Source organism: Esox lucius, chromosome 10 (assembly GCF_011004845.1).
Source record: "Esox lucius isolate fEsoLuc1 chromosome 10, fEsoLuc1.pri, whole genome shotgun sequence".
NCBI classification, from domain to species: Eukaryota; Metazoa; Chordata; class Actinopteri; order Esociformes; family Esocidae; genus Esox; species Esox lucius.
In genome coordinates, this window is record NC_047578.1 from 15,173,174 (window position 1) to 15,189,177 (window position 16,004).

Here is a 16,004-nt window from a genome sequence, read left to right on the forward strand (position 1 = left end):
AAAGCATTTCTAGCTTTTACTTTTGATGATTAAGTATATTTAATGCCAGATACTTTTATGTTTACTTAAATAGTATACTGGTTGAATGTAACTTTTGTCATTTTCCATTACAGTATTTTTATTTTCAATAAAGTATGACATTTGGGTACTCTTTCAACACTGCATTTGACCTTTTATTTTGTTCTTATAAAGACTGAAAGTTATCCACAGTGGGATATGCTGACAATCATCTCTGAACAAATTAGATTAAGTGAGCAAATAACACTATTGACACAATTGAAACAGGCATTTTAGGTTACGTATCTGTTCTGTCCACAATTAGATCTGTCTCCAAGCAGTTTCCCCTCTTTGGATTTTTTGACTTTGACATTGAGTTCACATATTTTCACTTAAAAGATCACAGGCATTTTCCTATTGTCCAACCCTGAAGCAACCTAAACTGATAAAAAATAGGGTCAAATTATGCTTACGGTCCAGGCTTGCCAGGACACAGTTGGGTCTAGTCTTGGCCCTCTTCCTGTTTAGTTTGTTGTATTTTGCCAGTACTATCAGCCAAGGCACCCAGCTCCTCTCTATCCTATGTAGGAAAAACCTGACTCAGCTGACAAAAGCTGGAACTAACCCTACTCTTGGACGCTGTCCACATTCCCCTTCTGCCTGGCACACAATAGAGAGGGACAGTCCCACTTCCCTCTGCTGCCTGGCAAATGATGAATGTCTACACCACCATGCCAAGTTAAAGTTTAATTAGCATGCTGTTCACAATTATTCCAGCTACACAGAGCGACTACAGAAGGTATGATTCAGATAACCAGACAAATGATTGCCCCCATTTCAGTCCCAATAGGGTTCGTGCATTTTCTATTATTGCGCCTGTGGTGCCTTGGAGACTGTTAATCAAAAGTTCATCACAACAACAAAAGTATTACTTAGTTTGGGTTTGTAACCTCTATAGTGTTCGAAGAATAACATAAGTGAATTTGGAGGATTAGGATTCGTAAATATACATTGGCTCAGATGAGCTGACTGTGGACCAACACAAGTGAAACCCATCGAATTAGAGAAACTAAAACTATGTGATTGATGTTTACAAATAGATCATAAAAAAGAAGGTGTGTTACCAGTCTGGAGAGTTAACCTTTAATGTTTATGTAATCCTAAGCAAAAAAAAAGGCAGACGTGTTAATTTTGTATTCTAGGCTGTTATTAGGCTCCACACCTGACAATATGCCAAATGGGCAAGCTAGTGTTATAGGCTAGACTACCATCATAAATAGCTTACTAGTAAATCAACTACATCTACAGGGTTGCACTGGCCCTTTAAACCAGGCAGCGAATAGCGGCTTTTCACTCGCGGGAGGGATAGGCGATTGTAGTAGACTACGGAAAAGATAGCTGTTTGCGGTGCAACTACACACAAAGGGATATCAAGAATCGTAACCATGGGCATCAAACTGTATTATACCACCGTTACTGCATCCAGAGAGGTGAGATCAAACGCAGATTAATTGTTAATTTATGTTCTTGCAGGTGCTTACATTTACAATATATACTTTTTGTGGAGCAGTCTCAAAAGACACACCCAACGCTCTGTCATCGACCCATCCCAAGATCTGATAAGCATACAATGCGATATTCTATGTTTCAGATCAAGATTTAAACGTTATACAATGACATTTTTAGCATTCAGTCCACTATGGTATTGCAAGAACTTTAAAGCATAAGGAGGTTTTTTTGTATATTAAGAAAACCATTCGGTGAACGCAAGCTTCCCTCGAAAATGGTAACGGAAGTCATATTGTAAGGTTTTTCTATTCTATTTATTTCCTGTTTCACTCTGTGTTGCGTGGTAGGCCCCATATCTAAGTAATCTAACGTACCTCTAGAATAATAATGCAAATAGCGTATTTTTGTATTGTTTACCTATAATGTAGATACCTGATATAATCGATGCTGGTCTAGACAAGTGCCTCCTACGATCGCAATGTATACCTGTCTGGTTGTCGTGAACTGTGTGTTCTTTGGGCGTTTTATAGCTAAGCAGAACTAAACAGCGGTTCACTTGCAAGTTACTTTAAAAAATGAATACCAATGTTGCAGCAAAGCATACTTTACAATAGATTTCATCCCCTCGCGCTTGAAACTGCCTGTATCAACGTAATCCAAATATCGCGGTGAAACATCTGGTGTCAATTACGAAAGCGTTTGTTTTTCGGTGAGCACATTGAACTGCATAATTAGAAATCCTATTGAATCCTCTGTGCTATCGCGGCGTATGATTATGGATATTTTTAAATCGAATACTTTTGGAAATGTATAGCCATATTATATGCTAGCCGTAACTCCTTTTCTAGAAAGCAGTGGGTTCCGTCACTTAGCCCTCTTGGACATTGGGCTTTCAGTACTGTATGTATGGCTGTGTGCCTTCCTGTTTGGCCTATTGAATGCCAGGCTGCAGTTGGTTTGTAACCTTAGGCGTGGTTACACATAAAATCCCCTCCCAACTTCCTCAACACTGCCTGTTAAAATAGCTGTACACAGTAAATCATCAACCACATGTCTGAACCTTATGTTTTTTTAAAGGGTATTGTACTACAAATAATGCTTGCATATTTTTCACATCGTTATATTAACTGAAACATAATCTCATTTCCTTCCACTTCTGCCCAAATTCACAGAACGGCTGTTGGAATACATCAAACTTGGCCATTATTAGACAATAAGAAGGTTGTGAGAGATTCATGCCGGGATGGGTTTGGGTTTAATCACTTGAAGTATACCAACCAGTCATCTCTCAGCACACTTTGCCTCACTTGTCTTGTGGAAGTAACTGGCTTGTTGCCCCTAGAGTCAGTATATGAGACAAGTGTTTTCATGATGAAAAGCAAGACCTACCGCTTTGGAACCGCACCTTGCAAATGTTATAATAATGTCAACCTAGAACGTATTGTCTTGATTTTATCTTGTTGTCCTTAACAGCACTATGCTGAATGCACAACCAGGCCGGTACAACACAACCGGGATCAGTTGAGCCCAGATAAATATCTGACCTTGACAGACCCTCCTCTTCCTCCAGGTGAAAGCTCAGCAGGCAGAGATGATGCGGGTCCTGGACAGTAAGAGCATCCAATATGAGTTAATTGACATCTCAGTGGGCGGGGAGGTCAGGGATGAGATGAGAAAAAAGGCAGGGAATCCCACAGCAGTTCCACCACAGATCTTCAACGAGGACCAGTACTGTGGGGTAAGGAAGGGAGAATAAGGACAACGTGAGGTCCGACAGTGCTGTTCGTTGTGTGTGTGTCTGACAGTGAGAATCGTGAGAGAATAGACAAGATGTGGGCAACACTTGGTGGTATAACCGTGCTATGAGCTCTTTATAATGCCTTCTACTCTGTGGTGTTTTCTTTCCAGAACTATGAGATGTTTTCCAATGCAGTGGAGGAGGACAAACTGGAACAGTTTCTGAAACTGGCGTGATGACTAATAGTCATGTGTCATCATCTCCTACCACACCCCCCAATGGGAGGCCCGTAGTCTACCCCTCTGCCCCGCTGGCGGTGCCCGCCTTCCTATGTCTCAATGCCATGATGAATGCCAAATACAACCAACCAACCAATTAAAAGACACACACACACACAGACACATCCCTTCCATTTCACTGGACTCTTACCTAACCACTGTTAATGTATGACGCTTTATATTCTCTCTTTCCCTCACCAATGTTCTCATTGTGGATCACCCTGGTTCGCGATGCTTGGGTTCAAAAGCTATTTAAAATGATTTCAAAGGGGCATGTGTTCTTAATTCATCTTTCCAGTTGCAAGTGAACCAATAGAAAAAAGGGCATAGCACTATTCTGAATAGTATTTGAATCCAGGCATCCTTGGTCCGTGTTCATGTCACTAATCAGTCTTAGTCTGGTCAGTAGGATCAATAAAGCTTCCTAATCTAGACGATGTAATTAGGTCAGGTAATCTGAGTTGTCACCACATGTGATCACTGCAGATTAAACTAATCCGGAGGCTAACACTTAACATGAATCTATCTATGTAATTGCTCTCAGACAAAGGAGAGAAATGGTGTGAAACAGCCCTTTTTCCCTATATTTGACAAAGCCCTTGTCAAAAGTGCTGGTTGATATGGGGAAAAGGGTGCCGTTTTGGACAGTCTCAGAAACAGACATAACAATGCTCGATTATCATCACTACAGTCTTAATCACTGTTATTTTTTTCCTTTTCCTGATCTTTTGACTCCCATGTTGTGGTTTACATCAAGAGACAAGTCTTTTTAAAATGTTCTTTGGCCCATTGTAGACTAACATGCATAGGATAATTTAGTATTGTTGGCTTCGATATTCACAGAAGGGAAACCATTGTGATTCGTGTATTTTGGTAGAGATAAGGTCATTGGATTCTACAGTCAAATGTAGTGATTTTGCAGGCAAATAGACCAAAAGGTCCATGCTTTAGAAGTCTGGTGTAGACTCTGACAGTGTAATATGATAAGAAGATACTTCATTCCATTGTGTTAAACTTTGTGCCAATGAATGTGTTTTACAGACGGATATAGTTACTTTTATTCTTTATAGTCTTAACTTTATTTTCTTAATTCATTCTGTTGTATTTTCTTAAAGACAACTTACATTTGCTTGGAATTACCCATTTGCAAGATGACGTCTATAAAACGTGCTGGTACTAAAGCAATAGCCCTGCATCCTTGCTGTAAGAGAGCTGTAGCTAAATCCCTTTCACTTTAAATGCCCAATGATTGTTTAGGACTAGCTTCATCTCTGTTCTATTTGTGATAAATGTCCATCTCAATCTACCTTGAAGATGCAGTATAGACAACTATGCACTGAAACTCTGCCTCATATTCCCACTATTGTAACGAATGCTTAGGGCCTGGGTGGTTAAATGAATTGTGTCATATTGATCAGACTCAATATCAGCCTTAGATACAGTAAATAACTCACCACAAGGGACGGTGGGCCTCACTTCGCTTTCTTTCAATTGGTTTCTCATCCATGGGATGTTTTGGAAAACGTATGTGCTGTTTCAAATACAGGGTGCTTATATTTGTCCTGTTCCACTTGTACACGTTTTTCATGTGTAGAGTATCTTTTCCCAGGGTGTCAACCAGGGAAAATATATTTAAAAAAAAAGATTGCTCCCTATGCTATATCTGTGCTTATAAAACGAATGGTTTGAATTCTGAATGCTGATTGGCTTCTAGTCATGTGTATGAGACCGTATACCAAAAGTATGACAAGACATCACTTTTTACTGCTCTAATTACATTGGTAGCTTGTTTATAAGCGCAGTAAGCCCCCTTGGGGGTTTGGGATATATTGCTAATATAACACAGCTACGCACTGTGTCCAGGCACTCTGCAATGCATCATGCTTTTAGCTGTGGTGTATTGGCCATATACCCCCTTGTGCCTTACTGCTTACATATGACCCCAAGTTATACATGTAAGATCCTTGATCTCTTAGATGAAGTCTGTCAGTACGATAATATATCTGGGTTTGTAGCTGTAGAACCTCTATATTTTGTAATGGCAGCCTTCACAGACAATGTTTGTGTACTCTTGTCATTTAATGGTGATGGATGTGTTCTTGGTTGGTTATTATTGGTGTAGCTATTCACTAATCAAAAATGTTTGACATTCCATGTTTCTCTCTTTGAGCTTCTGCTTTGCTTTTGGACCAACAACCCCTTTGGCCAAAATAAAGAAAAATTTAAAATCTAGGGAATAAGATGCTGTTGTCTTCCAAGAAGATTTTGCAAAAGTGATTTTTGGGTCAAATAAAATCAAATTATGTCTAATAGGACTATTGGTATTTTTACTCAGTTGCCAGTCTGATGTATCAAAATGCAGAAGTTAGCTAAACAGACACATACTGCTCTTTAGTGTTTATTCTGACATAAGCTTTTAACAACTGACTGTATTTATCTGTCTTCCTAAATGTCTGCATGCTATAGCTATCCACACATTTTTTATTAAAGGAATGGACAAAAAACAATTGCTGTTCAGACTTCACCAGCAAGCTTCCCTATTTGAAATGCGTGCCAGCAAATAACAACAACTTTGCTGTTAAATGTCCTTATAGGTGACGGTCTCCCTAACAGTTGTACCTTGTAATTAAACTTAGCCAGGTTTCCAATTCCACAGCAATTGTTCCTCCTCTGAAATTGAGTTGTTAGTGGGCAATGAGCTGGAAGAATATTTGGTCAATATGCCATATGTCACAAGTTTTGCATTAAAAGTATAAAGACAAGAACACAAAGATTTCTAGCCTAGCCACTGGATTCCAAACTTCATATAGGTTTTGCTCATTAACAAAAACATCTATAAATAAAATGATTTATGGCTAAGCAACAAAAAGACAAAACATATCTAAATTACCTGATATCAACCCAATAATATTTGATTTTACCTAAAGGTTATTTGGCCAAGAACATTTTTAAACAGAATAAGCTATCACATGGTTCTTATATTGTGAAATTCTTCTGTAATATTTCACACATTAATCTTTATCCAACTGATAGAACAGAGGGTAACCACTGAAGGTGCTCACATTAAAATTTTAAATATAATTGAAGAATGAGCCCAAGAAGAAGACTCTTCCGCTTTGTTCGGTGTTAACATTCCCCTATAGTAGTTTGATGAAGATGAACAAATGTTTTCATGTAAAATGGGAGGTTTACTTACAGAACTAAATCATGCCTGACAAAGCCCAATAATTATTCTTGCATATTGAAGTATTTAAATGCATACCTTTTAAATGCATACCTTTGTTTTTTGTTAACAATGTTATCACATGCTTTTAGTTTGTTTGAAATCTATTACATACCCATATCATAGTGTTAGGGATATCCAGTGTTTGTAAAAGTTCTCACATTTATGTGTAAGGTGTTAAGGCCTGACTACACTTTGGGGCATGAGAATACAAGCCGAGTCAAATAAGATTCAGATGTATTATGACCAGGTATTAATTATGGGAAAAAAATCTGTTTAGAAATAGTGTGATGGTGTTATTTCAAGCATATACAGCAAAATGGTTTCACTGTAGTGCTATTCTGTTTACATTTCCTGTTGGTATTTCCTCTGTTGGTTTAAGCTACATCGTATTTCCTTGTTATGCTGTTCAATGTTATCTGCAAATATGCAAAAGTTTCAGTGACCTTTAGTGCCAGATTTTCTTTTGAAAAAAAGGTCACTTCATAATGTTAAATCTTCCAAAATGGTGGTTGAAGAATAAAGTTACAAGTTATTTAAGTCCCTGAATTTGTATTTACTTTTCTTTCCCTGAAACTGTTGGGCCAGAGTATCTTCTTATTTGAATAAAATGTGTTTCAGCAAATGGCAGCAGCCAACCGATAACACATATAATGCCTCTTCTCACAATACAAATAATTATAATAAAATACCTTAATAAAATGATTGAGAAAGTAACGCTATTTATATCAACATTTAACTATAATTGTAACAAATAAATTACAACCACCACAATTAGATTTGATTCGTTAGCCAGTTAAAGCCAGCTAGAGTGCTCAGCTGAGGGGATTCTCCATATTACTTTGAGGACAGTGCTGAGGGTTGTTCGGAAAATGCATGTCACATGTAACATTGCATTGTTACTTTAAATAAAACTGCCTTGCAGTTAGCTGCATCCTTGCCAGACCAGAGTTAGCATCCTGCTTACGAATTAGCCTTTAGCTATTTGGATTTGTGGGGTTAGTATATGAATATGGTTTCCTTACTTCGTCACACAATAGCAAACTTTATAGTGCATTACTTTTGCAATGCCCTGCAAATATACTGTAGTGTATATAGGCTATATAATAGTAAAGGGAATCGTGAATATCGACATCACTGCAGTATATTTTTGGACCACAGGATCTTTATCTCCAGATAGACCAAGGTCTTCTATGAATCTATTAGAGTAGGACCAAAAATGTATCAAGGGCTTTGCATTAAGAGCAAATATGGAGAAAAATCAAAATACTTATTTTTTCTTAATGTTAGGATCCCATGTGAACATGCAATTGACCACATCCTGAGATTCTTGCTGGGCCATCCTCTGAGTCTTCAAGAACAGCTCCTACTCCTGGCCTCCCCCCACTCCCACACCTGGTTCTCCCACAGCCGCTCCTCAAAATGCTCCACATGCAGATGAGAGATAGCAATGAGCCACACCAGTGGGCATACCTCCATAACATAATCTAACAGTGGCCAACATTTGACCTAGGGGTCATTTGCATCTTTCAGAATGGAATTTAGATGGCCTTGGCCTACCCGTGGATTTCCTGCATCAGAGCCACCCTGAGGCCTTCCTCATCCTGAGGACCAAAGCAGTAAAAATCTAATAAATTATTAATTTAAAGCATTGTTAAAATACATTTCCAACTGTTATTCATGACAACATGTATTTCAAAATATCATTGCCTTTTTAATATTTTCCTGGCTATTTTCATTATAATATGGCCTTGTTATAATAACATGGCCATTTTTGTAATATCACTGCGTTTGAATAACTTTATGGCATTTTTCCTGATAACATGAGAACACATAAGATTGCACTAATCCTTCATGCCCCAAATCGTCTTTAAATGCCTGTGTACTAATACTGAAGAACGATCGATAAAATCACAACAAAACATTGCTTGAAACACACACTCTCTCACGTTGGTTTTACATTTAACATCAAGTGTTTCTGAAAAAAATAAATATTCGAAATGTTACAATGTCCACACAACACAAATGTAACAGCTTTGCAAATATAATTTTACCATTCAATGCAATACCGGGTAAAAATACATTTATTACGCTATTGCAGTTCAACCGTGAAAAACAGGTTGTGCAACTAAATATTTGGGTGATTGGAAGCCCAAACTACCAGTACTGGGCGTAGGAGGGCACTGATGCAAACACATTTCATAGTAGTTCTTTCATAGAAACTGATAGAGAAGAAGAGTTCATTCGAGGAAGCTGTGTAACGTCATTGTTGTCAGCGAGGAGAAGTGGACAGTCAGACGTTTCTGTCACAATATCTCACAAGGTAAATTCAATAATATGAGAATGCTTGGCACGGGTTGGTAAATAAATGCTGTTGTTTGTTTAGTTAACAAGCCGGGCGATTGTTGAACAACCGGGGTCAGTAAAGCTATGACTGTCAGTCACTCTAACGTTAGCTAGCAAGGCAGTCAGACATTCTGCAAACATTGATTTTGAACATTGAACATTGGGAACTGTAGAAGTTACAGTAATTGGAAATGTAACTATATTTATTGGAAATTTTTGAAATACAGTGTATTTTACACTAGGAATAGTGTTTTGTTGACATGTAAGCTAGCTAGCTGCTCTTGTTGTGAATGGATAACACGTCACACACACGCTGTTGTTGTACGATGTTGTCCCCAAAATTAAATCGGGTTTGGGGACTGTGGATTTGTCTCTGTCTGTACGTCACGCACTGTATCTTACACACCATCGCATCTGCATGATTTTGACAACGAAAATTCTGTGAATGATCAAACAGTGTCAGATGTCTAGCTATAGCTTTACGCAATGACGCTTCACAGTGTTTACGCCCCTTTAGAGAGTATTTGTGCAACATTTCTTTAAAAACGAACGCATTCAAATGGACAAATTGCCTTGTAAAATTATGTTCATTCTCTTGAATATCTTTCCTCTTTTCTCATTAACTGAGAATTGTTTGAAATGTCTGATACGACATGCTTTGGCGATATTGTTTTAAACCTACATCATACCACTTAATATACATATTTGAAAAACATATATTTGTGTGGATCATACTCTGACACTATAACAGCACCTATTTAAAGTCGAATGATCAGTTTCTCCCAGAGTGATGTAATTTGGCATGCATGCACAGAGATTTTGTCCAACCAGATAATATCTCAGATACAAGTGAAACGGTTTTCCCAGCTGCTTTCCATTGTTTATTTCGCAAAGCGCTGTGGCTATAAAAATAACGTCTCTTTGCAAGGCAATGATTGTCTGGACTTAAAGTAATGCCTGAATTGCTGAATTGGAGTTTGAAGTTTCACTATAAAATACTTTAGTGTCTCTACACCAACATGAGTAAGTTATACCATGACATGGAGCAATGGCCATTTAGTACGCATGTGAGAATTATTTGCATCAATACAAAAATATTAGTCATCCTAGCCTTTTCATTCTACATGAGCCATGAAACAGATATCTCAACAGGGCATTCCCCAGGCACATAGGCACTGATGGGCCACCTACTAGAGACAGGAACCATGAGCTTGTTTCCAACCATGAACTGCAGTTTTTAAATAATAAATGTGCCACTGTTGTCATATATTAGGGATAGTTTGCTGATCCTGTAGTGTGCCGTTTAGACCATAGACTGTATATATAATGGACGACGCCCTTTCGCTCTTTTCCATTGGTGAAAAATGAAGCCACCAGTGTCCTGATACGGCGCTGACATCTTGGACTTGCGTCTGCGCAGATAGCGATCTTGGGACCAGTTCTGCGCAGTAGTTATGCGCAGTAGCGAGAAGGAAGTAAAGCCGTAAAGCCGCGAAATCAACGGCCCCACCCCTGTGCCCCGCCCTCACTCTCCCTCGCAGAATGCGCATACCGTAATCAATCGCAAGTCCAAGTACAGTACAACCTTAGCTTGTTAAACCTAGACCATATGTTACATCATGTTTAACCTTAATTTAGAATAGGCCTAATACAAAAATAATTGGTAACTTCTAGCTAACGATCACCTGCTAGCTATTAACATGGCTATTAACGAGGCTTGTTGTCTTTTAGCTAACGTTAGCTAGCCCATTACATTTATTTACTAATTAAATAGCTTATAAATTTAACTTACCGAAAAAAATTCAAAGATCGATTGGAAATGCCAGATCGGTTAGCACAATGTACTGCAGAACAACCCATTATGTCCGTGTGAAATTATATCAATTATAGAAATTTAGAGATTAAATGTAAAGTTCCAATCTCCTCAGTCCTCCGAAGATTCAGTGGCTCCTCGGCTCAGATAGCTGTCAATCACAGCTGTGAATCACGACGTCACACCACCGTTTTTAGAGCATTAAATAACTAACTAAAAACAAACTTATTTTAAAAACAAACTCTTGAATTTACATTAGCGTGATACAAACTACAGTAAATGACAGAAACCAGCTTCGGAAAAAATATATTTGAAGGGTAATTTAATTGTTTAGTTGGTCTCGCGTCCCATTGAATAACATGGGGAGGGCGGGGTTTATGACCTATACTGGGACCACTCACCAGGGGGCGATTGAGACGTTTTGGCTTCACTTTTCAGGGCTTGTACAATCCCCACTGAATCTTTGCTGGTGCCACATTCAGTTGATTGGATATGGTTTTTTACAGTCTATGGTTTAGATAGGCACACACATGTCTACATGAAGTCTGCAACACAATACATATCAGACCAAAAACCAAGGAGCTCTCTGTAGACCTCCCAGATTCAATTGTGTCCATTGCATATATTTGGGGAAGGTTATAAAAACATTGTTTAAGCACTGAAAGTTCCCAAGTGCCCAATGGGCTTCATCATTTCTTTTGGGACCACCAAGACCATCCCTATAAAGCCTGCCATAGAGCCAAACTAAGTAACCGGACAAGAAGGGCCTTCAGGTCGATTGTTGCTTTTCATGTGCCTGGCAGGTTTCTATACAGTATATAAGGCTTTCAAAAATCCTCCCTTGTTGAATCTTTACTTGGAATTTAATAAGCCTACTTGATTTAGTTACAGAGGTTGCAGTGTGTATTGGTGAAGGGGTAGTCATTTACAAATGCATGTAAATCCCTATTCTTTCACACCATCAGTCCATGAAACCTCTTATTTTTTAAGCCACATTTGACAGAATTAGATAAGGCCTTAAAAGAGGATGGATACTTATGAGGGTGGATTAATCTAAGAAGTCCACCGGGTGAATACTTATTCAATCCACTTTACCGCTTTCCTTCATACTAGCCACTGATACTTAAAAATGGTATCCCGAAGTTTATTTGGCTCCAGGGAAGAAGATAAAGATCCTTACTGACAAAATCCTGAGGTATCCCTTTGAAATCACTCCAGTATGTTTCTCTCCCCCCCCCCCCCCCCCCTTGCAGAGCCCAAGGAAAGATGAGTGTTCCCGACTACATGCAGTGTGCTGAGGACCACCAGACGGTTTTGGTGGTGGTCCAGCCAGTGGGCATAGTCCCTGAGGACCAGTTCTTCAGGATATACAAACGCATCGCCTCCGTGGCCCAGGTGAGGACCCGTGATGTATGCTAGCTATTTGCTCATTTCAACACATCTGCACAGAAATGGTTGCAATTAAAGTTAATTTTCTGCACTTACACTTTCTGCTGTCATAAGCTATCTGGGGCCCCTGATATACAAATAATGGAGGTATGGGCCCCGGGGGACTGTGCCCTGCGTGCCTGTTGTTTCAAACATCCAAAATACCACAGCACTTGGAGCCGCATTTCAATGTTTTGATTAGCTATTACTATAAATGTATTTTGATAAAACCATCATAAAGAGAAACCGCAAGTGAATAATAATGAGTGAGTGTTTACAGAGGCTGCAAGAAAACATACAAACTTCTTACCATTAATGATAAAACAGGAGTTTAGCATCCATGATTTATTTTGCCTCTGTAACCTTCTCACGCAAATGTTCAGGATCTGTCCGGTATTTTCGATCATAATGGTATCATCCGCATCACATATTTACTAATCTAATGTTCAAGAGGAATTTGAAAAAGTAATTGTTCTTCACACTTTGACATATATAATCCCATTAAACATACACAATGAATACACTATACAAGGTTCATTTTGACTGTTTCCTAATTTCTTTTCAGCGCCCATCATTAGTGAGAAACCCTTCTATCACCCTCTTTAACATTGATATTACCTTTGAGTAATGGAGAGACCTGGGGATTCATATAATAGGGAATCATTCATACCCTTCAACTAACCCCAGACATTGTCTTATGCAATTCAAGATTTTGGGGACTGTGTTTTTGAGGGAGAGGGGGATATTTTTTTGGGGCCTTCTTAACTTATCTTTTCTGTTTTTGTTAGTTTTACCTTTAGTCATGTTTGTTCAATTTCACTTGTCAAAAGCGGCCATTTAATTTTTATTGTTAATTCAAAATATTGTATTGACAGAACTTTGTTAATAGGTGCCACATGAACGTTACAACCTGGATGCATTTAGAAATCTCTATTGATTTTGTAGTCCAGGACTAGGCGTAATGTGTGTCCAGAAAACTTTCCTTATGTGTCACGGAATGATAAAGGGAAAGCAAACCATTCAGTGATAACATTTGTCTTGGTAATAAACTACTTCACTTCACAAAAATGTACGTTTATGTGGACTGAGTAACTCTGGGCCAGCTTTGAGCAATAGGACACAGACTGCATCTAAGGAGACTCATGCCTTGTGTTGTCAATTGGTAGCGCTAATTTTGGATTCTAACTTCGAATTGTTTATTCGGCAATGTTCATTCGGTACTATTGGATGCTGATTGTGTGTTGTGTTGTCATTTCATAACAAAAGGTCTCAATCCGCGACTCCCAGCGGAACCTCTACATTCGTTACCGCCACCACTACCTCCCTGAGAACAACGACTGGGGAGACTTCCAGACACACCGCAAGGTTGGATTTGGTTTTACGCATTTGTTCCTTATCGTAATGTGACATTGGGTTTTAGAAAAAAAACATTAGTTTTCCTTTTGTCAAACCTCTTTTTCGGGACATCCTGCCATTTTATGTGTTCTACTTAGTTCAGTGCTGGCACACCTGATGATGAACGAATGAACAAACCCTAACTACTTGAATCAGATTGTGTACCATAATTCCTGTATATAACCCGCACCATGTATAAACCGCACCATCGATTTTATAGCTTTGTGTGTATACAAACCCCAGTATTCCCCGCACCTGTATATAAACCGCATTTCATTGGAGAATAGACCTTTCGCAAAACCCCTCCCCCAAAATGTCCCTTTCCAATCTTTCCTTAGCAGCTGGTCCCTGCTTGGAGAAGGTTCGTCAAGCTTTCGACGTTAAGGCTCAAAATGGTGAAACGGTGTGCCTTCGCTACGGCATGTGCTGCAAATCTTACAACCGGTACCTGAAAGGTTTAGACAGGGGAGTCATTTACAGTGACTTACATAATTATTCATTAGACAACAATATTATCTAACGATAGCTAGCTACCTCTAATATTATCTTTTTATGTCGGGTCACTCGTAGGCTTAACTTTAACAGGTGACTTTCTGCTGCAGTTGATAGGATAATGTTGACTGATAAGAGTTCAATAATAGCTATAGAAACATAACTTACCTGGCAGTTCAGGAGCGAGACTGGTCCACAAGGCTGTGCTGTTCGCATTTGAGTTAATCAGTTTCTTTGATTGAGATCTGTATGCCTGTTTCAGTTTTTGTGTCACCTTCCTTGTTTATCTGAATATTGTGAACATATCCTTCTTCAGCATATAGGAAACGCTTGATCGCACATTGCAATGCCTCGATCTGGAGGATGTCAAGGAGGTATTACTCCAAAAAGAATCACTTACACTAACCGATACTATGCTACTTTTCCCCTCCATGCTTGGCTGTTTACAGTAGTTGCTGCTTACAAAGAAGTGCAGCTTGACGAGTGTAGCAACAGTAAATGAGATAGGCGGGGCTTTTGCGAAAGGTCAATTATGACTCCTACGTACATTGTACATTAAAGTTAAACATCTATCATAGGGTGCTACCAAAATGAAGATGAAGAATGGTTTGAGTAGAACTGCTGTATAGGAAGGTTCTTTCAATCTGTTCCTGGATGGCAAAAATAGAGCGTTTATCATCCTCTTATTTTATTCTAATAGATTAATACCTGGGACATGCTCCCAGAAATGTCTCAGTTCTCCAGGACCAGAGGTGAAGAATCCTGCTGTATTTGTGTTTTCTGGTCTAGTGCATGACATTTCCCTTCTTGAATAATATCCATTTAGGTGGTGGGCCTCATCTGTGTGACAACCTGTGGTTCTGGAAAGGAGTGGCCCCAGACATCAGAACGTTTCCATGGCCAGAAGGAGGTGTTCGGAGCAACACTGTACGACTCCAGGCTCCTGGTGTTTGGGTTGCAGGGAGAGATTGCAGAGCAGCAACGGACGGATGTAGCGTTCTACCCGAGTTATGATGACTGCCCTGATGTGGAGAAGAAGGTGGAGGACTTTGTGGAGTCCATCTTCATCGTCCTGGAATCCAAAAGGCTGGATAGAGCCACGGACAAATCTGGCGATAAGATACCACTGCTCTGTGTTCCCTTTGAGAAGAAAGACTTTGTCGGGCTGGATACTGATAGCAGGTTGGTTTTTATTTTTTGCGTTCTGGCATCCACAGTTTACTGCTTACATAATATTTCAGATTTGCAACAAACTTTTGTTCGTTATTAAACACTTTCTATGAGCCTAAATTCTACTGCTGACTGTGGAAATGCCAACATGGTGGCATTTTGAAATCATCTCCAAAGACGGTTTTGTGCTGGCGTTTGAAAAGCAGAGTGCCCTAACATATATACAACTATGTCGTAACATATGTCTGAAAAGAGTATAAGTCTAACTTATTCATTTTACATGAGATAAAATGCCTGAATTGTATTTGACATCTGTAGCCTAATCAGAGGAGCATGTGTGTGCTTAATTTGAATTATATTGGGCGCACAAAGAATTGTAGGCATTTAATAAGTATTAATGCTATTAAAACTAGAATCCTTAATTTTTCCCATCATACTGATGCGTTTCATAAACTTTGCACAGAAAATGATATGGGTGCAAATGCATTTTAGATGGGTTGAGCCCTGTGGTTTTAACCTGGCTGTTTCATGGTTGTTACATGTTCATGTAAAGTCTGAACTCAGTGTTTCTCTGTAGTGTCCACTATCAGAATAACCTTCTTAGTACATTAATGT

At 39.0% G+C, this 16,004-nt stretch overlaps 2 protein-coding genes across 2 annotated transcripts in view; both read left to right on the forward strand.

Moving 5' to 3' along the window:
* Positions 1-1,312: 1,312 nt before the first annotated feature.
* On the forward strand, positions 1,313-5,837 carry sh3bgrl3 (SH3 domain binding glutamate-rich protein like 3). Its single transcript, XM_010873594.4, has 3 exons — positions 1,313-1,487; positions 3,077-3,244; positions 3,415-5,837. The coding sequence occupies exons 1-3, from the start codon at positions 1,443-1,445 to the stop codon at positions 3,478-3,480; spliced, it is 279 nt and encodes a 92-aa protein (XP_010871896.1). The 5' UTR covers positions 1,313-1,442; the 3' UTR covers positions 3,481-5,837.
* Positions 5,838-8,962: 3,125 nt separating this feature from the next.
* Positions 8,963-16,004, forward strand: part of trappc9 (trafficking protein particle complex 9) — a 221,208-nt gene continuing 214,166 nt past the window's right edge. The window contains 4 exon segments of the mRNA XM_034294766.1: positions 8,963-9,068; positions 12,158-12,299; positions 13,599-13,697; positions 15,046-15,401. Coding sequence (XP_034150657.1) covers positions 12,171-12,299; positions 13,599-13,697; positions 15,046-15,401 — 584 coding nt within the window. The 5' untranslated portion in view covers positions 8,963-9,068; positions 12,158-12,170.